The 24,835-nt window shown below is 42.2% G+C and overlaps 1 protein-coding gene across 1 annotated transcript; it reads right to left on the bottom strand.

Annotated features, from left to right (window-relative positions):
- Positions 1-4,623: 4,623 nt before the first annotated feature.
- PLK2 (polo like kinase 2) lies at positions 4,624-10,813 on the bottom strand. The gene is made up of 14 exons (XM_050913233.1): positions 10,534-10,813; positions 9,904-10,011; positions 9,623-9,739; positions 9,300-9,429; positions 8,929-9,016; positions 8,422-8,517; positions 7,983-8,181; positions 7,742-7,889; positions 7,221-7,318; positions 6,458-6,581; positions 5,954-6,194; positions 5,728-5,857; positions 5,529-5,639; positions 4,624-5,408 (listed from the first exon to the last, which is right to left on the bottom strand). The coding sequence occupies exons 1-14, from the start codon at positions 10,762-10,764 to the stop codon at positions 5,217-5,219; spliced, it is 2,013 nt and encodes a 670-aa protein (XP_050769190.1). The 5' UTR covers positions 10,765-10,813; the 3' UTR covers positions 4,624-5,216.
- Positions 10,814-24,835: the final 14,022 nt, after the last annotated feature.

Below are 24,835 nucleotides of genomic sequence, written 5' to 3'. Positions count from 1 at the left end.
TTTGAAACATGAGCGGGAGTGGGTGAGGTCTTCCTGAGTCTGCAGTAAGATCGAAAAGGTGACCTCAAAGCTTCTTTTATTCATCTTGTTAATGGTGTTGATGTGGTGGTCATTTGATGTGAAATACTGTGAAATGAGTCCTTCAGAAGAATGGTCCACAGGAATGATGTCCAAGACGACCAAGTTCTAAATGGGTTATTTGAATTACTCTAGCACTTTGGAGTCATCTTTGTCTAGGAAGACCTAGCTGTGTGATAGGTTATCAGCCCCCAAAATCTTAAATCCAGGTAAATAATTTAAATGAGCTGATGTTTATTCCCCAGTGTGGGAACCTGAGGAAAAAAGAACAGAAAATCAGAGGGAGGGTAGAAATGAGATCTCCAGTAAGGGAAAAAGGATTAGGTGAAACATCTACTAATAATAGTAGTAAAGTACTAAATATGCTGTGGAGCAAGTATCTAACTATTTTTTTCTAAAGAAGTGGTTGAATTAAAAATAATTTTAATCTGAACTATTTATCCATTCAATATCCACAGTCAGAATATGAGTATTTCTCTGGACTAAGTCTAACAGATCTGTAGAGAGATCAGGATTGTTCTCTGGTGGGAAGACTACGGAGGTTGGGCTGAAGTCATTGGGAAGAGTTGGTGAGGAGAAACGGAGCATCATGCATGTTTGGGGCTCTGGGCTGACTACGGGTTCCCTCCACTTTCTTTTGTCCACCTCTGCCTAAGACTCTCAGTGTATGGAGAGACACCCACCACCCACTCACTCACGGAGCACACTTGTTCCACCCTCTCCTTTATCTGACTTGTCGATGGAAAATAAGCAGTCATTTTCATGATCATTCAAGATAAGTAAGGGGGGCAGAGCATGGAGTAATCCTCATTTCTGGCCTGCCACAAAAGAAGGCAGCACTACATTCTGGCAAAGTGCTGGGGAGTTCATTCAGTTCTTCCACTCAGAATCCTTCATGGAGGCAACTGTAAAGTACCTTACTGCTTTTCAACCTCTGAAGAAAAAGTGTTTAGTAACTCCTTACCTGGGCTAGTTTGGTACCAGTAATGCCTCTGTGTTGATTTCATGAACTCTTTTATGTTCACATCGTGACAGTCTAAGGTGTTTCTTCAAATAGTAAGTAGGAAAGAGCAGTAAATGGTCAATCAAGATAATACCTTACTCCAGTTCAGATCACATCTACATGATAAGGACAATGTAAAATGTTTTTTCCCCATGATTTCATGGTAGAGAAAAAAAAACAGCAACGGTTTCAAACTTAGCCTAATTCTATGTCAGTATGACAGAATCTTTCAAATCAATTTTGCTTCCATACTGAAGCTAATTTACATGGATAAATCCCAGAGGCTAAATCTTTACATTCTATTATACTGATTTCCAAATACTGATGAACCATGATATTTGTTTTCAATGCTGTATATTTAAATGGAGTTTAACCTCTTGATTTATAGGTATTGGTCTAACATTGTGGCAATTTAACCAAAGACATGTCTGCCACTATTGATGTTAATAAGGCATAAAGAGTATAAAAACAGACCAAAAGAAAAAAGCTATGGTCTATGCCATGCATGACTCTGGTTGATTCCTTAGGTATGCATCTAGTTGGGGGTTCATAATTACCTATAAGAACCTATAAATTTTTTTTTAAAGTTCACATTTACATTTAGAGTCCATCTAATCAGGCAGGAAAATCACAGTTATTGATAGGCAGCTGAAGGATCATTCTCCAATCTGACTATTTTCAGAAGTAATGAAATAGCTTTAAAGTGACTGAATCTTTTTCTAGTTTCCTAAGTAACTTGGACAATGTCAGAAAGTTTGTTCAATATTGCAGAGTAGCATATAATCCAAACTCTCAGGTTTGGTTTTTTTCTTATATACAGTATATGAAGTGATTTAATGAAATGGAATAATTTCAGAATACCTTAAATGGATTCCAGAATGCCCTAGAACACTTGAGTGACTAGTGGCATCCCTGGGTAATACATTACGTTAATGCATGACCTATTTGAATCCTTTCCTTGACTGGTTTGCTACTGGTAGGTTAGCACACTGGGCTGTACAAGTATGTATGTATATTTGCAAAAATATATTTTAAGATTTGATAAAGATGTTTTGATAGGAGTACAAGAGATTTTTTTTTCTTGGCAATGTTATTTCCTGTGTCCACCACTCATACCTGAGAAACCTATGTGACAACTTTCACCTAATCCTTTAATCCCCACATTTTCATTCAAGTACATATGCTCCCAAGCTACACTCTTATGCTGTGTTTGCTCTTGTTTTCAATATAAAAGATTAGGATCACTGCCTGACAAGCATAAAATCCAGACCATATAACTTTTGCTCAAGAGAAGGTAAGACATTTGTTCTATAGAGGAGTAGACAAGTACTTTTCTAATATTAATATTCCTATATGCAGAATTACAACAGGGATGTTATGTGATTGGGTAAAGAAGGTCAATTAGTGCACTACAGTGTCTCATTTAAGACAGGATCCACCCTGGGAAAGAATTTCAGAATCTTTGTTCCTGATGCAAGTTCTTATATTACAAATTTTAAAGCAGCTTTCCCTCTTTGGGCTGAGGGACTAGGGCAAAGGTAGTGTACTTTGAAATGGTATTTCTCCTTAACCTGCTAGAAACACGTCTCATTTTGCAATATGAAAATAAAAAGTGAGGTAAGGATACAGAGCACTAACCAGAAAGATACAGAAGGGTTTAGAAAGCACCAAGCATCCTGGTACCACACATACACATTGCATACAAATAATTGATTCATTTAACTGTTTTCAAGTGAGGTGCATTACAACTATCCACAACCAGCTAGCATCCTACAATAGGATTTGGGGCCTTTACATCCACTTTTAAACATCCTACACTTGAAATCAGTTTATTTGCTTACACCAGCCTGAATTTCAGCCTTAGAAAGACGATTTTGATACTCAAAGAAATTATAGCAGCTGAAGTAAAGGTTCATACTTTATCCAGCATAGACAGTCAAAGAAAGAACTGTTTTTCCATTTGAAGAAGTTAAGTACTATAGCTCAAGTAATTTTTGTGTTTCAAATGCACACAAACTGTATGCTTATTGGTGTCATAAACAAAAAGTGAGATCTTACTTTGTAAGAGAAAAGAGCTCAACAGTGGCTGTATGTGTGCAGCAGAATTAGGTAAGTCATGGCCTCCCAGGAATAAAATCAATCATTATCCCTTGAAGAAAGTAGACAGCTGGGAAGCTGAATTCTGCTCACTATAGCAAGTATATATTTAACTTCCCTGAACTGCCTAGAGTTACATTAATGAAGCCATCTGAAGAACTCAATTAGGTCTTCCTGTCTAGACTTGAGAAGTAAGTATTACCTAATGCATGGTATTCAATACAAGGAAAACAATCACATTTATACACACTAGCTGCAAGATGAAGCAAGCCAGTGATACCTCCTCTGCTCACTATTTTGGGCTGACATCTGTACTTTGTTTAGACTACACTTTATTGCATTGACTGCCTCCTCTTTGCATTCAGCTGCTTTGATTGAAACACTGATGGCAATTGAGATCTCTCTTTCAGAACAGACCTCATTCATAATCCAAATAGGCAATTGAACTACTGCTTGCTGCTGCATCAGAACGGTTGCTTGAAGACTGCTATGTGTTTATATAGGTCCAGGTGCTACTTAATATCTAGAGAGAAATAAGCCCAGCCCACAAGTAGACATACCCTCCCCTGCACTGAGTCATGAGCCCTCAATAATCCCATCTATTTGCATAGTTTAACTGACAAATGGCATTGCCTTCAGTTCAGGAAAGCAATTGCTCTAATAAGTGCACCCTTATTAGCAGTGGGATTGCACTAAGCAGCAGGCCATCCCTATGCTGTTCTCAGCTGTTCTGAGCTACTTTACAGAGAACTTACAGCATAACGTAAATGGTATTTGGTCTTAGTAACACTTGTGGTTGTCTACTGTTATCAACTTGGTACAATAAGCCCAATGTTGATACTAAGTCAGCCTTTAATCTTCTCACCATTTTGCTTTACTGGGGTTACCATTTAACCAGGCTAGAAAGACACACACAGTAAAGTACAACAGAGGGGCAGCAATAGGTATGGACAATTTATGCTATCATTGAGGTGTCAGGATACTTCAGTCCCTTGGTGAATTAAGAGCAATGCTTCCACAGCAAGTAAGAGGAGGAAGCTTATACAGCTCGTTATAGATCCTGTCCACCAAGTATCATCCAGAAGTAAGGAGTTCTTTTCAGTGTAAAACATCAGCATCAATTCCGTGAAGTAATATCTTCAAAAGGTCCATACTTTTGTTTTTAGCCCCTAGGACAATAAGCACGTCAAGGCCTACATCATTACTCCAAGCTCCATCAGCAGTTGCTTTAGGGTTGCTGCTATAATTAGCAGCAGCATATTGGTGCTTGTGACTATGAGTGTGCATAGACACAGACAAACTGCTCAGTGTTAGAGCCTGTCATTCATATCCTGACCTGTAGCAGACGTTTTAAAAATGGTGTAAGGAAAGCAGACCTGCAAGATTCTTGGTAATGCAAAGCAAAGCATGCTAAGTTGTATTGTAAAAAGAGTGGAGAATGATGCTTCAGATTTCCATCCTCTTTATTGCCAACAGATTTATATTTAAAATGCCAAGGTCCAAAAAAATGTTGTGTAATAAATACTTCACTTTAGGCTGTAATAAATAAAAAAAAAAATTATTAACAAGGAATGCACTTTGCCAGCCACAAGTGTGGGTATTTTTGAAAAATAAGGGGGGGGGGGGAAGAGTATGGCCATAGTTCACAGTTAAGCAGCCAGAAGCTGCTTATTACAGCTATTCCACAACAATGGAGCTCTCCCTTCCCTCCCTTTCTAGATGCGTATTCACAGTTTAACTCCATCAGAAATGCTCTCTTACAGCGCAAGCAGTCACACGCTGCTCAGAGTTCAAGTCAAAAATATCTTTAACACACACATGAAGCAAGGAAAACTATGGTCCGAAGAACTCCTTGTCACACCGTTTTAGTCCAACAGTAAGTTTAGGCTTCTGTCTAATAGATGTGTGCCCAGCACACTAGGACAGTCAAGTTTTCGTACCACCACACATCCATTATCAACATACTAGTTGCTCCACCATCTCCACTGTAGATTTCACAGTGAACAAGAGGGTCCATTTGGTTTAACAGTCAGTCCCTTCAGTTACATCGCTGCAGCAGCATGTTCAGAGCATATTCCATTCTGTGTTTTAGTTCCAACGAGCATCCAGAAACCAGAAGAGTTGTCAGACGAAACGTTGTGGATATCCTCTCTTCATTGATGTAGGTAAGGAGATACTCCTCACTCTGATTGCAAATGATGATTTTCGTGTGATCATGATAGAAGTTCACCTGTAAAAGAGAAGCGAGTTCCTGTTTGTATACTTTTTTCCTCAGTTTCTGGCACTTATCTATTTTTATTGCATTAATGTATTTTAGGAACACATTCTCCAGTGATGCTACCAAACTTACTTGAAATGTGCCATCATTGAAGAGCATCATTAATGCTTTATCAGATTTAAGCCACTGTAAGAGGTAAAGCCTGGGCCTGCGTATATCTGTTAGGCTGGGCAAATCTCCTCCCTAGGAAAGGGAACAGACACTATGTTAAGAACTCAGTTCACATTTGATGTACTTTTAGAGCTCAAGATCCAGAAGGTGCTGAACTTACATCCATGAGGTTCTCTTCCATGTAGTGAGAGAAATACTTCAGTACTGTTACTTGGCTAATGAACTGTTCAGGAGCCTCTGTGGCTGCGAAGACAGAGCACTGGCCTAGCTCAGCATAGTAGTGGACTGTTCTGTAAGAGGAGAAAGAAAGTAAGGGGGTTAGAGATGAGATAAAAGCCTTAACTTAAGCTGCCTTAGTGAGTTGTCAGTTTTGTAATCATCCTTACTTTTTGTCTGGCAGAAGGCTCATATGCGCCCCATTGTTGAAAAGGACACCAACAGTGTGATCTGACAGCTGGTACCCAAAGCCATACTTGTTAGAGTAGTCCACCCATTTTGTAACCCACTGGAAGGATGCTGTCAGCTGTTCTTTAGGAATGCTGTCCGCTTCTGGCATGTTCTCCAGACATCCTCGCAATACCCTTGCAACTGTATCGGCAACGCTACCCATGGTACTGTCTTCCAGGCCTGAAAGAGAAGGATTATTAGACTGACAAGAGCACACAGAGAGCAGGCTTTCATTCTAAACCTTTCACTTATCTAGACTGTAATTTTAAGAAGTTTACCCCTTACGGTTTTCCAGTTCTAATTCTTCCAAAATATTGGCTGTAAAATTTAGAGCATCAAAAATAGCAGGTGGGGAGGAAAGCAGCTGTTCATTTCAAGCTTCTGAGACATGAAGAAAGTAAAGGTGGGATTTAGAATTAGAGATTACATTTTGCTGCACTTACATTCACTGCTACTGCTGCAGCTTCCCAAAGTTCCTCTGACTATCATCCGAATAGAGTCTCCAATCTGCTTAGTTTCTGGCAACGCTCCCGGCTTCGCTACCGTTGTGATAAGAGGCTGGATCTCCTAGAAGAGATGTCAGACATGTAAACGTCAAACATAACACAAGCCAAGGCTTATACACAAGTTTTGCATGGCTCTCCTGTTTCTCAGCAAATGATAAATTCTAGGGAAACTGGTATTAATGTTTCCAGCAAGTACAAAGAGCTGCTGTTAGACTGAGCTTAAAGAAGCACACCAGGTCTTTCCATTCTTGAGATCTTCAATTTGCATCTTACACACTATTAATCAGTCCTCTGCTCTCCTGCCCTAGCAAGAGAACAGCTGTGTGCAGGTCTGAACACCAAATGGCAAGAGTTAGATCTTAGCAATTTATTCTTTAAGAAGTCCTAGTTAATCGTGAACTGAAGCCCTGTATTTGGAATATTGGGAAAGAGCACCTGGCAGACAAGTTACCACACAGACGACAATGGAGTCTACGCAGATACTATAATTACTCAAAAGCCAAAATGGATAGTCTCCCTACAAAGGCTGCCATACCTTAGTGAAGCTTGGTTAAACCCTCCTAAAGCAACTCTGCTTAATCACTTAAGCTCGATTATGCTGTGTACAGCCCTGGCTCTAATATCCAAGTCAAATATAATTTAATTATAGCTACTCCACCCAACTGTCATTGGATTTGAATCGAACTGCACTTGCATTTACCTCATCTGTTCTGTGTTTGTGGGGCTGCTGGGTTATCGATGTCTTCTTCAAATCATGCCTGAGCTTGTAAATTTCTTCATCTTCTTTAGCTAGTCTGTCTGTAACACAGGAAAAAATACTTAATGCTGCATCTGGAAGTTCTGTTCAATTACAGAAAGTGTAACAAGTTAGCTGCAGGAAGCGCATTGTCTCCCTCCAGTAGCTTCTTCTAAACCTGCCATAGTCTTCCAGAACAGCGGTGCCATTATACACAGATCACTAAAAGACTAAACTTTAATAGACATTACAGACTAACAGATGGCCAATATAGACTGTCATTATGCCATAAGAAGCATTTACTTATGTAAGTTGGCATAGGTTGCAGGCTACCATCTATACTTATTGATAAAGAGGTCAAAACTGATGCAGAGAAGCCCTGAGACATAAATACAAGTGCTCCGTTGCTATCTCATAGCTGTACATTACTAGCATGACATTGATGGCATAGAGATAAGTTTCAAGCGTAGCTACAATCCACTTACTATGTGTGTCGAAGTATCTGGCTTTATCCTTTTTACCACCAAAGAGAGCAGCAGCTGCCTTTTTGAAGAAATTTTTAGCAGGACTTGACAAATGGAAATCAGGAACGGTGTGACAACAGCTAGCAGAAAGTCTATCGGGTGTAAAGCCCTGTGGAAATGAGATACAAAAAATAATTTGTAGACCATGGAGTGCATTTTTGGGGTGGATATTTTTTCAGCCAGAACACTAGACAGTACAAACCTGCAAGAAAAATTCGTGTCGAATTATTTCATCTAAACTGGGCCGATCTTCAGGATTTTTTGACAACATGCTAGCTATTAAGTGTTTCGCAGGTGCCAAGAGAGATGAAGGCAGGCTGTATCTTGCTTCCCTTATACATCTGTACGTTTCTTTAAGATTTGTGGTCTCAAACGGGGGTCTTCCCAACAGCATTGTATACCTGTTTAAAAGCAAAGGAAACCAATTTTTTTTTTTTTTTTTTTTTTTTAAACACACATCCACAATACTTATCTACAACTACTGAAAAGGGTTAGTCTCCTAACATGAAGGAGAACTTCTGCACTTGGGCTACACATGTATAGAGGGCTGCAAACTGATGCAGTACTGTATCCTCTTTGAACTCTTAAAAGCCCAAGCCAGTGATAGAAATATTTCATTTCAAAGGCAGTGAAGTACTTACATTACACAGCCTAAGGCCCAGATGTCAGATTCACAGCCGTGCCCTTGTTTGTTGAGGACTTCTGGAGAGAGGTAATTTGGTGTGCCACATATTGTTCTGCAAATCAAAGAGGCCACAGAGCTGGTTAGTATTTCAGATAGAAAGAGGAGAGAAGCTATTTTTCATAGGGCAGGTTCTCCTCTCAAGTTCAGACAAGAACTTAGAGACTCCTAAAGAGGAGCTGTATGAACGAACGTTAATAGTGTAGACGTGTTTCATGGTGTCTTTATGATACAGGAACAGCAGACTCATATCTGCACTATTCATCAGTCAGGTACCCTGCCTCTGGCATTTGCTATTATTCAAATGCTCAGAGGAAAGCAGAAGTCAAAGCACAGCAGCCTGTTTTCTAGAAGGAGAAATCTTGATCCCAGAAGCAACTAGCTTTTGCTGTGGAACAGGATTTCTCCTTTCTAAATGAATTTGGTTTCATTTACTACTAGAATTTACATTTTTTGATGCTCCTACCTCCTCCTGTGCTCCAGTGGTTCCAGCCTAGCTGCCAAGCCAAAGTCACCCAGTTTCAGTTCCATGTTCTCATTAATGAAGAAGTTACCTAGCAGACAGAGAAATTCCAGTTAGGCCTTTTCTTACAAGGTAGGAATGCATTTGCCACAGGTGCTGAGTCATACTTTGTTCAAAGCCAGAAACTAGCCAAGATTTTTTTTTTTTTTTAAGTAGGAATGGTTAATGTCATCCCTTAAGCACTACAAGTTTCCACTGTAAAGACAGACTGAGCTGATTCTATTAACTAAGCTATCACCATACAAGTGTAAAGTGGTACAATGCTTACAGGGCTGGAGGAGTGTGTTTTGAAGTCCGTGAGGTGCAGAACTTACCTAGTTTAAGATCCCTGTGCAAGATTTCTTGTTCATGAAGATACTTTAGCCCTGACACAATCTGCCTGAGGTAGTAGCGTACTTCTGGTTCTGTCAATACCTTCCTCGCTTTTAAGATGTGAGCCATTGACTACAGAGGAAAAACAAAGGCAGAAATGTCACTGAACATTCACGCGCAAGATTCACCTTAAGCAAAAGTAAATCAATGCATGGAGAAAAGACAACTAAAGAAGCCACAAAAAATACCTTTTACACATCACACATTTAAATTAGTTGCAGATTCCACGTAAGTAAATACCGGATTTCTCCCAGTTGATGCTCACCCTTCTACTGCAGTACTCCAGAAGAATGTAAATATTCTCCCTGTCTTCAAAGTAGTGGTAAAACTGCACAACATGTCTATGATTAAGCATTCTGTGCAGCTCAATCTCTTTATCAATCTGAAGAGACAAGGGGGAGAAAAAAAAGTGTTGTTAGCCTTGTGTCCACAAGGTTGAGCAGACAGCTCTATCAGAACCATTTCAGGAAAAGGGCTAGGCAATCCAGCACACAGAAAGAGTCTGAGGAGGAAAAAAAAAGAAAAAAGTCATTCATGTACACACACCTTTTCCCTTTGATGAGGTTTTGCTACTCTGCTGTGAGGAATGATTTTTGCAGCATAAACTTTATTTGTTGTCAAATCTGTCATCTCATAACACTTGGCGAATCCACCCTAGAGAGACACATGAGAAAAAGGCAATTATAGCAGGTATGAAAGAAGTCCCACACTTAGTCATTCACCAGGTCACGTATTAGTCAAGCAGCGCAACTTCCTTTGCACAGGACAATCTGGTATAAGACAGGTCTTAGGCTCATCACCTATCTGAAGGTTCACCTTGCGGCTCCCCCCCGCCCCGCATGCAACACCAAAGTCATTTTTGTAGGCTTGCCGGAGCCGAAGGCACGGTTCCGCTTGTATTTAGGGGCAGGGATGAATCGGTGAGAGGAGGGGTGCTCGGACCCACTGCGTCTGGACCGGGGCAACGCAGGGGCAAATCCCACTCCGGGCAGGTCGGGGGGCGGCAGTACGGCGCGCTCCAGCATCCCCCGGAGCAAAGCAGCCCCGCAGCGGCAGCGCCCGCCGCACGCACCGCCCAGACCGGCACTCCGCATCGCGCTCCGACGAGGAGGGCGGCCGGCCCGGGGCACAGCGGCCGCCGCCCCGGGAGGACACGGGGCCCGCCGCAGCCATTACCTTTCCGAGCACCTTGCCGCGGCAGTAGCGCTTCCCCGTCGTGGGGTCGGTTATAATCCGGGAGACCTCGGCGGCGGGGTGGGCGTGCTGGTGCTGGTGCGGCGACTGCTCCTCCGCCTTCTTCCTCCGCGACTCGCCGCCGGCCGCTCTGCCCAGCGCCGCCTCGCAGCACTTGGCGCCGCCGCCGCCGCCGCCGCCCGGCGGGTAGGCGATGGTCCGCAGCAGCTCCATCACCGCGCCTCGCTGGCTCCGTCCTGCCTGCCTGCCTGCCCGCCTTGCTCTGCCCTCCCTTCCTGACCTGCTCCTGACGCGCTCCCGACGCCCGGCAGCGCCGCGGCTCGTCCCTTATATCGCGGGCGGCGGCTCCGCCCCGGTGCTCCGCCCGCCCGCCTTGGCCCGGCCCCGGGGCGGCCCGAGGGGAGCTGGGCCGGACGGGGCCGCCCTGCCCCGCCGTGCGGCGAGAGAGGGGCCGGAGGAACTTCGCGGGACGGGCGGTAAAAGCCCCTCGAGTCCGGGGGCAGCCGGGCCGGGCGCCCTGCAACGCGCTCCAGCCGCGGTGGCTGCTCTGCAAGGGGAACCTCAGCACAAGGTGTATTTTCCTGACTTGACTGTTGCTGCTTGTGGGGCGGCAGGAGCTACGACGATCCGTGCTGTGGCCTGTATGAGCAGCCCCCGAGCAAGTGTCTGTTGCTGCACATGAGAAAGGGAAGCGGTTTCTCCCACCTATGCCTAAGCAACTCCACCACAGCAGAGAGCCAAGGCTTGTTCTTTATCTCAGCATGAAGCTGAGGCCCATGGACTTGCTCAGATGGTGCCAAGGAGCTATGCTGTCCCTCCTTTTGCATGGAGAACTCATGCCTAGTGACACCCCCCAGAGCTGTCTGACAACAGCTCTAAAATCTTCTTTTCACAAGCAGAAACCTTTCCTTAAACATCCCAAATGCACATAAATTAATTTTGAAGACCCCTGAAGGCAATTGTAGTCCAGGACCTCTGTTCTAGATGTTTGAGTACAGACAATTGTTGAAGAGTGAAGTGTATGTGTGGGAGAAAAGTTTTGAAATGTGAAATAGTTTTGCATTTCTCCCATTCTGAAGATGCAAGAATGCTGAAGTTCATTACTTCCTTGGTTTGTTAAACATTTCTGAAGTATTATTTGCTTGTTGACACACACTAAGAATATTTCTACCTGCTTTCATTGCTGGTACAAATCAAAATCTAGTTGATTTAATACAAATGACTCTCAGAGCATGTAACTGTATAAATTATTTCACTGTCAGTCTCTGAACATCCCTCATTTCAGATCTTAAAATAACAACAAAATATACTTATTTTACAGTGTCAACATCAGGATGAATGCTTTATCACACCCTCCCCCTCAAACCAGCAAAAGTGCAGAACAACAATATTTAAGTTTCCCTACATAGGTATTGCATTACGAAGGTAACAGTGCTCAAGTGTCAAATATATTGGACTGTGTACACTCTACTTCCACCCATCCGCAGTTTTTTACTAGAGATGCGCTCCTGCGTGCAGGTGTCTTTCGACCTCACTCTGCAAAGTCTAGTCAAGTCATGTTAGTATTACTAGTGATTAACCATAGTGATAGAGGTGAAAACAAGAAGAGGAAAAAATTGGGACACACAGACTGTACTCGGTCCTGTGCCCGCTCACCCCTTAGCCTTATAAGCATTGGCTTCCCAGGCGAATATTGTTTCCCCTCACACAATTTAACTTTCTTCAAATTCGTATCCGTTATTGCAAAATAAGTTACTTAATGTAAACGTGATTTCTTCATGCTTTATTTTCTGTCAGTAAGTTGCTTTGGTCTGCTGTGCTGAAAGGCGTATGGGGAAAGGGGAAAATAGGCAGAATAGACGTACACGTTTTCCCTCCACTGGAAAGAAGTGGTACTACGCATAGTAAAAAGCAAATTTAAGAAAAACAGGCTTTGTCTGGTAAAGGTTTAGGGAAGACTGTTAAGCTTGACTTTAAGAGGACACAAGCACATGGTTAAAGCTGAATATACAAAGTGTTCTGCTAAGCAAGACTAGGACTATTTATTCTCACATACTTTGCTGAAGCAAAGTATTTAAGCTGTGTTCCCTCTGAGTTACAAAAGGCCACGAGGCTGCTGGGCTGCCCCGTGCAGCCTGTTCAGTTACTCTAAGATTTCTTCTCCCACTTTGGCACAGGTAGCATTTACCTAACACTTATCTCAAGGTGCCAAGTTTACCATACTATTCATTGCAAGGTTTTACAAAGGAAAAGCTGTTGCAAGAATAAGAATTTTTGACAGCATTCTTAACCCCCATGATTAATTGTGTTTCTGCCCATTCTGCCTCTGAATTTTCTCCATCATCTTCCCTCTTCTCCAGTCTTTCCACTGTCTTGCAAGTTCTGCTCTGCCTTCTAAGTCTAAACACGCACAGCTCATCAGGTAACTTTAGCTGTAGGTACTAGGTTCAATACTTAAGTGCTCCAGAGGCCTCTAAAAGCTTATGTGCTGGCAGTTACATTTCTTACACTTACATTATTTACATTTCTTAGCTTCTGTGGAGAGCTACTGGATATTTTGCATTTAATATATTTCACTTTTTCTTTCTGAAGCTGTTCTCTTGGATAAAATGACATTAATGCAAAGGCTTGAAACTGACCCTTTCATACCTTGCAAGAGGAAAGCCATCCTAGACAGTGCTCTGTAACCTCCCACTTTTTCTTCCAAGTTATATCAGTAGAGTGCTCAAGTGTACTGGCAGCCTGCACGAGAAGCTCATTTGCAAGCTAGCTAAGACAGCAGCAGCTCTGTAGCCAGATCAGTATGCAGCCCTGCAGTTACCCTGCCAAGAAACAGGGCAAACGTAGCCCAAATTCAGGCTTCAGGCATGCCTTCTGTCTCTGGCTCCAGAAAAAAAGTAATCCTTTATCCCTACAGCTTCAATTTGACACAAGTATACAGCTTTTTCATAAAAGTCTGATTATCGAGAGTCTGGGAAGCCTGGGCCTGCATAAATCCCTAGGTCAGATGAGGAATGGGAATATGACAGAGTCATAAGTGGCCTAATTACAGGCTTGTGGGAAGAAGGTCTTGGCAGGAACCGCTTGTTCTCACCCTAGCATTGGGAAAAAGACGTGTTTGAAGACTTAAATTTCCAGAAAGAAGTGCATTAAATCCTGGATGTCCAACTTCCTGCATATTACAGACCCTTGGCACTGTGTTCATGGCCATGAACTTGCCAGGGCAACCAAGTTCTTCAGTGAAATCAGTATCAACACCATCCACCTGGACTCCAGACTGTCTCATAACTGAACTTCCTTCCTACAGTGCCACTAATATGCTTTTCCATCACCAGTATGCCAATCTGAGCCAATTCACTATGCTCCTACAGTCACACAAACCAATAGCCCTGCAGTCCATACTGGGCTCAGGTTGGCAGGCAGAGCTGGCCTTTTACCTGACTGGCCTCATCACTTGCTTCCTGCTGTCAAAACGTCCGCTCTCCCACCTCAGGTTAGTTGTCGCCAGGACCGTGTTTTCCACTTAGCCGGTCATGGAGTGCCCTCAGCTGCTGAAATGAAGTTATGACAATTTGTCCAAAAAGAAGCATATTCTACTTAAAGATGGGACAAACTAATGAGCCCCACAAATAGCATCGTCACTGGAATATGTACCAACATACACGGATGATAAAAATTACGCAGCTTATTTCTAAAGCATCATCCTACATAAACTGTGTTATTAAAATCATGGCTTTTACACAAAATGCTTCACAATCCTTTGCGACTTGTCAGAGGAGAGAGTAGTTACGTTTGGAGAAAATATTGCTACTCTTACTGTATTTTAGTGATTGACTAAGTCTCATTTCTCCTCTTGACTTCTTCCCTAGCTCATCCTCCTCATTTCATTCTTCTGGTTTAACCTTTTCTACCTCACCAGCTCCACACCAGCCTTTTCCCACCACCCCATATGGGTCTGTCTGTACGTGCTCTGCTTTTCTGTTCCATGTTTTCCCTGTTCTGCGGGGCACTTGCTGTTGTGCTTCCAGTAAAGTACTCATTTCATAGCCTGTAGGTTATCTAGCATAGGCAGCCTCACCAAATAAAGTATAAAACACATAAAAGCTGAACTAGATACAGAACTAAGCATTTGCTCTGATGCTGCCATGCAGTTTCAGTGTGCCAGTTCCCTCACAGGATTTTATTGTCACAGATCATCCTCACACACAGGTGTGATACCATTTGTGCTCCATAACTCACGGCAGAGCTAGCGCAAAGCACTTGTTTCTACTATAATTCATGTATTTTCATTTCCTTTGTTGAAGCTTGGCAAAGTTTCCAAAGACCTGAACTCTTTTTCAGTTTCATTTGAAGTGATCTACTAATTAAAAAGCAGGCAGACTACCAAGAGCTTAAGGCAATCATATGTTTTCCCAGAAAGATCTCCAGAAAAGAGGGTGCTTAGCCCAGTGGTCACATAGGCTGTGCTAGTTTTTGGTTCCTTCTGGGGTGGTGCCAAGGTCTGTTCCCACCCTGCTGGTTCAGTGTGCATTCCCTGGGACCAGCAGGAAGGCAAGGGTGCAGTTGTGGTGGTTATAGGATCCTGTATTAGGTCCCCAAAGACACAAAACTCTTTTTATTTCCTGGAGTTTAATGAGTACCTACATGGTCAGAATGAATGGATGGCTCTGAAAGGTGTTCCCCCAGTGCAAAGATCGAGTATGGGAAATAATATAGCTCCAATCAAGTGTCAGTGTCAAGTGAAGACAGTGTCAAAGAAACTCACCTTTCTCTTATCCCTCACTACTCTCAGACTCCTTCCCTGTGCTGCTTGGATTGAGTACTGTCTCATAGCTTGACTTCAGGCACTAGCCCCTGCACTCAGGAAATGCAGTAACACCTTCATACACACAGCGCCTACTTCTAAGAGTGAAGTCAGACCACAGGTTTGCACATTGTGGTATTTTTCTCATTTTGTTTTTTCACAGCTTGACTTGTTTTTCTTGCACATCTCAGACCAAAACGAAGATTATACTAACTTCAAAGTTAACAGTACTGCAAAAGTAAAGGCTCTAAAGCCTTTGCCTTTACCTCTAAAGGTTGATCAAATCTGTTATTTTAAACTTTGCAAGGTTAATACTTGAGGATGTGTTTGCACAGACAATACTACCAGATACATTGTTTCCTTCAATGAAGTTCTCTATGGCCTGTATTTGCCCCCTTGCAATGCACTGGGGAGAACCAAGAGTGCCAATTATATTACCTATCCATAAGAAACAGTTTAACCTAATGACCACAAACACATGCAAATACTTCATGCAGCGTCCTGTAGGAATCACACCCACTCTGCCTCTGCCTGCAATGTGAATGCTTCTAAGTGCTTACTTAGCCAAAGAGTATCTATCCACAAGATATTTAGTGAGACATCCTGGCACCCTGGCCATCCGTTGTGCCAGCAGCAGCTTCTTCCAGATGCTGCTGCTGCTTCTGATGAAGCACTGGTGATTTTCAGTATGCTGTTGAAGGTGCTTGGAACTTCATGAGACCAGGACTTAAGATACTGCATGCAGTGATATAACAGTTATGCCCAGAATTAGCCTGCCTCCCATATAAAAGACGGCTAGGCCTATTATACAACTGCATCAATCATGCAGAAGGAACAAAGATCTGTGTGATGGTAAAGCATCATGCCCAGTATTAGAGACACTTGGCTTCCAACCTGAAGAACAATCAGAGTAGTGTTTTGTGCCCTAAAAGAACTGTCTAGATTCTTTTGCTTTTTTTTTTTTTTCTGTAGCCCTTCTCAGTGCCCAAATACCTTAAACATAAAACCTCCTTGTTAAAGGAAATAATGCCAAAGGGTAGTCAAAATCCTCTAAACAGAACAAAGAGTTCACTACTTCAGTCAGTTTGTTTCCCTTCCTGCTCTCCCTTCCACTTTGCAATTTCAGTCTTCAACTACTGCAGGACACAGGACAGGAGACAGTTTCCTACTGATTAGGCTAAGCACTTATTTTCTTTCTGTGGGTAGGAAAGCAGTTTCCTGAATCCACAGAGCAGAAGTCAGTGTTACTGGTGCTCAGATAACACAGACAATGCAGGAACAGTTATGAGATATATGGGGTAAGAGCCCGTATCACAGGTTATCTCTCTCCATGATACTCCTTTCTGTCAAGAACAACCATATCTGTTTTTCATGCACATGTTGCCAGTAACTAGACATGTACAGGCCACTTCTGACTATATATTATAAACATGAAGCACAAAAGAGGAGAACAAGTATTTAGGAGGTTGAAAGCATTTGTTGCCTTACTTTCTGCAATTAACTATGCTTGTAGAACAAAACAGCTACAAAGAACTAAATGTTCAGGCAGACAGGAGTACAAGTCATTATTCCTAATCCTCACCAGTTGCATATAATGTTCAAACTCAGCAAGATAGTGATGCATGTCTTATGCACGCCTAGATATAGAGGAACTCTGGGAAGTTAGAGTTGAAGTTGATGGTCTACAGAAAACTGAGTTATGGGTAATTAGGTAGAAGCCAGTACTTCCTTTCAGCACTGCAGGTACTACAGAGGCTCTTTGCTACCAAAGCAAGACGTGCCAGAAGCAATCCTGAACAGAGCAGAAGAGGTAGCCTGCTCAGGAAGGAAAAGTGGACTGAAAGCTGCTGTTGTGAGAGCCAAGTGAAGCAACCATATCATCTGCGAAAGAAGGGTATCCTGTGCTCTTCTGCCCATTGGGATTAGATTAAACCCAGTTAACATTTGTTGCCTTTCCTAGATTTCTTCTATCCACCACTAATATCAAAGCAACAGGCCTAAACAAAAGCATGTAAAAAGGAGAGTTAGTACTACATGTTACTATCAAAGTTGTTCATCAGATACAACGTGACAGAGGCATGTGTTCAGAGATTCTGGGGAAAGCTGCTGAGAATCAAGATTTTCAATAAGCTGTTTTCTGTCTTGCATACATTAGAAGTTTTTCTAAGTGTTTCTTACCTCCATTTTGTTTTATAACTAGATCACTACAGCTTTTCCAGGTAAGAGTATTTTCTATATTTATGTAAATATTTAAAAGTGACCGGCACTACATTTAGTTTATTGGAGTTACACTTGTCCTGACTGCTAATCTGAAGAGTTGAAGCATGTCATTAGTAAAGTCAGTGTACCAAAAAAAAAAAAAATCACACACAAAAAATGGCCTCTAATGAAAGTTAAGGTATCTAGGAAATAGAGATATATAAAATCTGGTGTCCTGGCCTCTTTAAGAATAGAAACGAGAGCAGGTGGTGGTTAAGACAGGATGGATAAAAGAAAAGATGAACAAAAAGCATGCCCTCAATAGCTAGGTGTGAAAGTGAAAATCCCCACTAGATTTTTTCCAGCAACTCACTTTGATCTTTTCCTTCTAGCATCCTTTTCTGATTGAAGCTATTATTAGCATCAGCCACCCAGGGAGGGTAGGTAGGCTAGTGCAGTACTTTCCTCTTCCTGAATGTAGCTGCGTGGTCCACCAATGGCCAAAGACCTTGGGCCATTACTGGACACCTGCTTTTTTAACTAGGGAAGCCAGTACCTTGAATAAAGTTCCTCATCAGTACAAAGAAAAAAACCCAGGGGAAGGTATTTGACAAGTGCAAACAAAGCCAGGACTACAACTGAAAACCTGCTGGCAAAATGACTAAATCCACTAGCAAGAAGGGTAAATATTGCCCTCCGAACATGGAGAATCTGTCTGGGTGCAGTCACTGACCCCAGACTGGACACACGCTGGGGAGTAAAAAATCTGTATGCCTCCCAGCACCATAGCAGATGCTTTTCTGCACACCTGCATTAAGAAGAGAAAGTCAGGAGTACCGAAAGGGAGAATGAGAACTCAGTTCCACAGCTACACTGACCCAAACATTTTGTCCAGCACAGGGGGTGTTTTGGGAAACTTTAGCTCTATCTAATCTTTAGCTCTATTTCAAATTGACATTTTAAGCAGGTTTGGGTTGTGGGTTCTCAGTCGGCCTTTAATGTTCTGTATTTCTTGACATGGGGCAGTTGTTTTTAAGTTTTGAGAGCAGTTACTATTGGCTCAGATCAACCGCAGTGAATTTATTGTGTAACAAGTACATCACACTTTCATGTCTGAAGTGCATAGTCGTAGCCCACAGCAAATGCAAAATAATGCAGAAAGATAAGGCTCAACTGAACTTATGACAAGTTATAAATGTGAACACAAGTAGTTACTGCAGTTCTGCGATGCCAAGAGAAGCTGTGGTACCTGGCAAAGAGCGAGCCTTCAGAAAGGAAGTAAAATATTGCAAATACAAGTTTAGCAACAGGATGTGATAGCTCAGCCCACAACATGGATTATTGGACTTTTGAGATGGGACTGAGGTAATTTTAGATCTCATTTCGAGTAGAGCAGGGCACTTCCTCCAGTGAAAGAGTAGCAGTGACCTTCACAGCGAACAGTGAGGTTTCTCCTATCAAAGTCTGCATTTAGCTTTAAAAGTTCCTGCTTCTATTTTAGACTTCCAGGAGGGCTGGTGTGCTGAAAGACCTGTCTCTTTTTTAGATACATCAACCTGAGTAAATAAAAAATATTACCTCTCCTTGTCTGGTTTATATCTTTAGATTCTCATGGCAGAGATACTGCCACCAGAAGCTTGCTGATTTTTTTCTTAGTTAAGTAGGTCATCGCTGTTAGCCTTAAATGACAGATTTGAGAATCGTGGAATCAACAAACTTCTGACTCTAACAGACACGGACAGCTTTCAGTCATCTGTCAAATGGTGACAGGGACTCATGGTCAGGGTTCCAAGTAATACCCAATTGATAAGTAAAATGTATGAAGGAAATCCTCCAATACTCACTTGCACAAAACATGCCTATTTTTAAAAATTAGAACTTTGTTTCCTGCCCTTTGGCTCCTTGGTGATGGTGTTTCTGGTTAGATGTACGGTGCTTAAGGAAAAATGGCTGCTTGTAGAAGAGCAATACTGATTGAGAGGGGCAGAAAAAGAGTGAGCAGCTTTAAGAAGTCCAGTGATGAGAAAATCTGGTTCCTGCCCTTTCAGCAGTCAGACAGGCTATTCACACTTGTATGTGCTTTGCAAAAAACAGGAAAAGGTCACCTAAGTGGAAAACAATGTGGTGAGTGTTATTTTGCAACTACCTTAGAGTGCTTTAAAAAGACATACCAAGACATTAAATATACATGGCCATTTGTGGTTGGAACAAATGTTTTGAAACACACTTCAGTCCCACATAGAGCACTGTATCAAAAACCCACTTTAGAGCTATCCCGAGTTCAGTTAGACTGGTCCCCAAGCATGTCTTTGTACAGAAGAAAAAAAGCAGATAAACTGCTTAACAAGGTCTCTGACCAAGAAGTGCAGATGCCCAAGTCTATACACATTAAGGACTACAGACTTTGTTGGACTTTGTTAGACCCAAGCTCACCAGGTTATTCTCCTGCCAACTCAATGCATGGAATATTTGTCACATGAGTCTGCTGGCAGAATTCCTTCTGCACAGACCTTGCCATGCCTGACAATATTTACTAGGTAGTGGAGGACTTCCTCCAGCTTTACAGGTCTAATTCAGACTCAGAGAAACTCTGTTTTCTTATATCACTGTTCCCCAGAGATTACCACCAGATAACTGAGACTTTTCATAGTGATGAACTCAGTGCACAGTCTCATCACTGATGAGTACAAAGAACTGACCAAAGAGAAAACTAAAACAGACCATATTGTATTCTGTGCTGAAGAAACGATGGAAAGAACACCTGGAATTTGCATTGGAATGACATACATTCATTCCTGGTTGAGACACTTAGCTATTAGGACTTCTTTGCTAGAACTGATGGGAGAAAACTTTGGGAATAATGATTCTGTCCCCTAAACGTTTCCTGCTTCCCCCATCTGTGACTGTTCTTTTGTTGGATTTTGGGGGGTTTGATTGTTTTGGGTTGGGTTTTTTTTTCTGCTTTTAATCTATCTTACCTTCTCTTAGTCACTATGCCCCTCTTATGATTTTTAGTTGGGTGATATCTTCTGCTTCACTAACTTCTTAATCTCTCAGGCAGCTCTCAGACCGTCCTCTGCAGCCTAAACCCTTGCCCGCAGCTGCCTGGGGCTCTCTCCCACTTGCACTAATTCAACCTGTTCACTTTGCTCTGGGACAAAGTTTGAAGAGAAGCATCTTCAAGTGGAGAGAAAGGCACACTCAGCAGCAGTCTTGGGAAAAAGCTCAAAACCAATTTTGGAAAGATCAGGAAACAGAACATGTGGAAGCATACAGAAAATTAAGCTTATTGTGAGAGGAAGGGAGAGTAACCAAGTTGTATAGCCAGTGGAAAGAACAAAACAATGCAATAAATCTAGAGGAGAGACTGTATTAGAAGTTGTTGGTTTGCCAGAAGTTGATGCCAGACACTAAGCTAGATGCATTTTAAGGTTAACGAGTTTGGGATCAAATGGATGCAAGTCGTCTTTCCTGAAGTAACTCCTAGGTGCTTTCTCCCTCACTGCTGTCTGAGAAGGAATAATGTATTCAACAGGCCTCCTGACATACTGCAGCAAGCAGCATTTACCGAATTACAAGGGGTTTAGAAAGAGAAGAATATTATGGGGGCAGAGAACACACACCTCAGTAAACAGCAACAGACTCAGGAACTGGCAAATACCTTGTTCCATGAACACTAATTATACAGCGGCTTGTTCTGTGGGCATCATCCTGTGCCTCACAAAACAGCCATTTCATCAGGGGAACAAAGCCGTGCCTGTGAGGGAGTTGAGATACTCTCCAAATAACAGTTACGAAGATACTCATCCGCTGCATATTGTCTCAACAGATTTGATTCATTAATGTTTAAATTAGTTGCAGGGGAGAGGGGATAATAAAATCTATCACCTGCTTTGTAATCTTATGAGAAATTATGAGCAACTTCTTTCTCAGGGACTGCAAAAGACAGATTGGTTCAAGAATGAAAGTTGTAAGGTGTTCATCTATAGTTACATTTTGTTGTATGCATGCCGGTGGCTAAAAACAGTATTTTCCTCCCAAACTGGAGAGAAAGCTTTGCACCTGCAGAGATGTGCTGACTGATCTGCTCAGGACATCTGAGTTACATTGCACCAGGCCCAGAGAGAGTGTGTGCACATGCAACTGCGGAACAGCTCCCCAGACATGGAGGGTGCAAAACAATTAATCATGAAACTCAGCTGGCTGTTTGGAGTTAACACAGGCTGAGTTCATTTGCTGGGCAGTGGAGGGACAGGAGGGATCTTCTTGCTGGGTGCAAAATACTTTTTTTTACCATGCTCTTTCCATAACTGTGTTGAGCTCAGACCAGGTAAACTTCTGGTCCTTTCTTCAGGCATTGCTTCTTCCAGGTCCACAGCTATGACCCCCCCCCATCATGTCCTCGCAACTGAACTCGTGTGCATTGGCACCATTTGTCTGGTTCCTGACTGCCCCGTCCCCCATGCACCCAGGGCTGTGGTTCAATAGGCTGCAGCCAGCAACTCCCAAGAGCCAGCTTAAAGCACACTGAAAACGCCTTAGCAGAAAAAAAGCGCATAATTCAAAGGGAAAAAAAAGAATATTATGAGACGCTGCATGTGTTTTTTTATCTAAAGGCCAATAGGTGTAATTTATACCCCCACACTTTTAGGGTATGACAATCCCCAAAAGAGTGATTCCCCACTCCCCAAGAGAGTGATTCCCACTGTTATCTCCGCAGATTCTCTCCTAACAATGACCTCCTTTGGCAGACATAAAGGCTTCAAAATGAGCTGAACTGCCATGTCATTTAAGTGTCTCCCAAGAGGAGTGTATGACAGTTCATCTCCAGGTCTAAGTATTATGATGCTTGGCACTGCTGCTTCCAAACAAGTCCAATAAATACATCCAGCTACCATTTAAAAACTCATCATTAACATTACCCTTGTGAACTCTTAACATGTAACTAAAAATCCATTAGACTATGCCACAAAACTCCCACATTTGTATAAACTCACCCAGGCACAAGTAATTCATCTGTGCTCAGTTCTAAAGAACATACATCTTTTTGTGAAAGCCGTAACTGCAAATGTGAGCAAATCGTTCTTCTCCCATCCATGGGAAGAATATATTTTTTTTTTCTGGCAATAAGTGGACAGGACAGAGCCACTAGTAATTTTTCTGAGAACTGTCTTGCCATAAGTCAATCCAAATGGACGTTGAGCACACCTGTGTCAGCCCACCCTCCCCTTCTCCAGCTTATTAGGAAGTGCAGGCACTTCCAGGGTGAGAACACCAGAGGTTTCTCTTTCTCAACACTTTCTTCTAAGCAAGAAAGCCAGAGTCCGTTCTCCCTCTCTGGTGCCTGGAAATAGCAAAGGAAGGCAGGCAGCTTAAGCAAAGCTTGAGTGTTTTCAGCTGCCTGTTTCTGAAATAGGGCCCAATGCTTCTCCTTGCTGTGAAGCACAGACACATGAACAACTCATCAGTCCAGGACTGGAGCAAGGCCCTCTGGCTTCCTCAAAATGCAAAAAACTTCCGATGACAGCAGTCAAGTCATCCATCTTCAACCCCCTGAATTCAAATCCATTTCAAGGCATGAATAAATGCCTTGGGTCCAACTTTTGCTCAGCTCTGCCTCTCTACATTCAAGTGGAACATTGCACTGAGAGGCAGAACATGGCATGTTCCTCCAATAAGCACATCGCTTCCTTCTAGCCACTTGACCGGCACATCTGAGGGATGAAGGTATACTTCTATCCTCAACAAGTGGCTCATGCAATTAATAGTCCCAGTGCCCACAGGTCAGATATTTCTTTAATCTTAATGCCTCCAAACAGCTCAGCTGATGTTATCCAACTCCTTACATGAATTATGTGAACTGTGACTGATGGAAGCCAAAGCAATATAATGATTTACTGTCTTTTCTTAGCCAGTAATGTTTATGTGGACCCTCAGGGAAGATTAAAGGAAGTTTTTACAATCAGCAGTGTAAAAATTATAGCTTGATGTTACAGTGCAATTTTAGCTCATAATTGACTACACTTACCTTTCCAATACACAAAAGTTAGTAGCAGGGCTAAGCCCTAGTTTTATTTTGAATATGTCTGTTTGAACACATTTGGTGCTCAAATAGATCTCAAATGGCTAAAGCTATACCAGGAGAAACATGCAAGATTCAGAGGACCTGACACAATATTTGCATGAAGAATATTGGCATCAAGAAGGCACTGCACAGATGGAGGTACATGAACCTCAAAGGGTAAGAGAAGACATAACAGGAGATTAAAAACAAAGCAGTGACACCCGCTAAATATTTCCAGGTTCCACCTTTCACAGATATTAGAGAATACCTTTTATGTGAGATAAACTACTTTAGATAAAGGGTTTAGTTCATGAGATAGTGCTTATGAAAAACTAACAGAGAAATGTTCCCATAAGTCTGACTAGCAAGAAGTGTTCATACTTTACTACAAGCAAAGCAACTTGCAGTTCAATTTTAAACCATATATCTGCAGGCTATCACTTCCACCTACTTGTGGAAAAACTCATTAATACTAAGACATACTCAGAGCAGACAGTGTTTAGCAAGAATAGCCCCAGGCAAAGGATTCACCCTCTGCAAGAATTGCTAGGGTTTTCTCTACAAATAACACTCAAAATTCAAAATAATACCATATTTGCTGGGAGATGTCTCAGCCATGTTAAGGATAATGATTTTGTGTTAGAATGTGCAGCCCTCTATTGGTGATCATTTATTTAGAGGCTGCCTTACTAAGAAATATGGCTACTGCTACAGTCTACATGTTGCTGTTACAAGGGGAATTTCCAACCCTTATAAACAGATTCTATTTTGGAGACACACGAGCTTTCAAGGGTAATCAGCTTTAATTTAAAAAAAGTTCTATTACAGAGAATCTTTAAGTGAGAAAGCCTTTGAAAATGAAGCAGTTCCCAAGCAAATCTTAGCTTTCAATGTAATTATCTCCTTAACAGATAGTTTTCACAACTGAGTATGTTTTTTGGAGACATAGCCTCCCACAGGTAGGGGAGAGATTACCTCTCCCCTGAAGAGTCAGTTTCCCCTGCCCCCTCCCACTCCCATACCCTAAGCTTTTCTCGCTTTTGGATGAAAATATACAGAAAAGCAAGGTACTACAAAGAATTACTATAAAAGTTTCATTTTTTCATAGTCCTCTCAACTTTAGAGCAGTGTCTTCCACACTTTCATACTCATCACTCAGACAAGTATTTTTTAAATGTAAACTATAGCTGCAATAGGTAATAGCATCTCTTCATAAG

This window comes from Gymnogyps californianus, chromosome Z, assembly GCF_018139145.2.
Source record: "Gymnogyps californianus isolate 813 chromosome Z, ASM1813914v2, whole genome shotgun sequence".
NCBI classification, from domain to species: Eukaryota; Metazoa; Chordata; class Aves; order Accipitriformes; family Cathartidae; genus Gymnogyps; species Gymnogyps californianus.
Note: the sequence above shows the minus strand (reverse complement) of the source record. Positions and strands in the feature narration are given on the sequence as shown.

What these genes read in the sequence shown, in the direction of transcription:
- PLK2 (XM_050913233.1), bottom strand. Translation starts at nt 10,764, where the DNA reads ATGGAGCTGCTGCGGACCATCGCCTACCCGCCGGGCGGCGGCGGCGGC. An exon ending in GCACAGGGATCTTAAACTAG is followed by an intron (nt 9,017 to 9,299) that starts GTAAGTTCTGCA and finishes TCTGTCTGCTAG; the next exon opens with GTAACTTCTTCATTAATGAG. An exon ending in AGCCTTCTGCCAGACAAAAA is followed by an intron (nt 5,858 to 5,953) that starts GTAAGGATGATT and finishes CTCCTCTTACAG; the next exon opens with AACAGTCCACTACTATGCTG.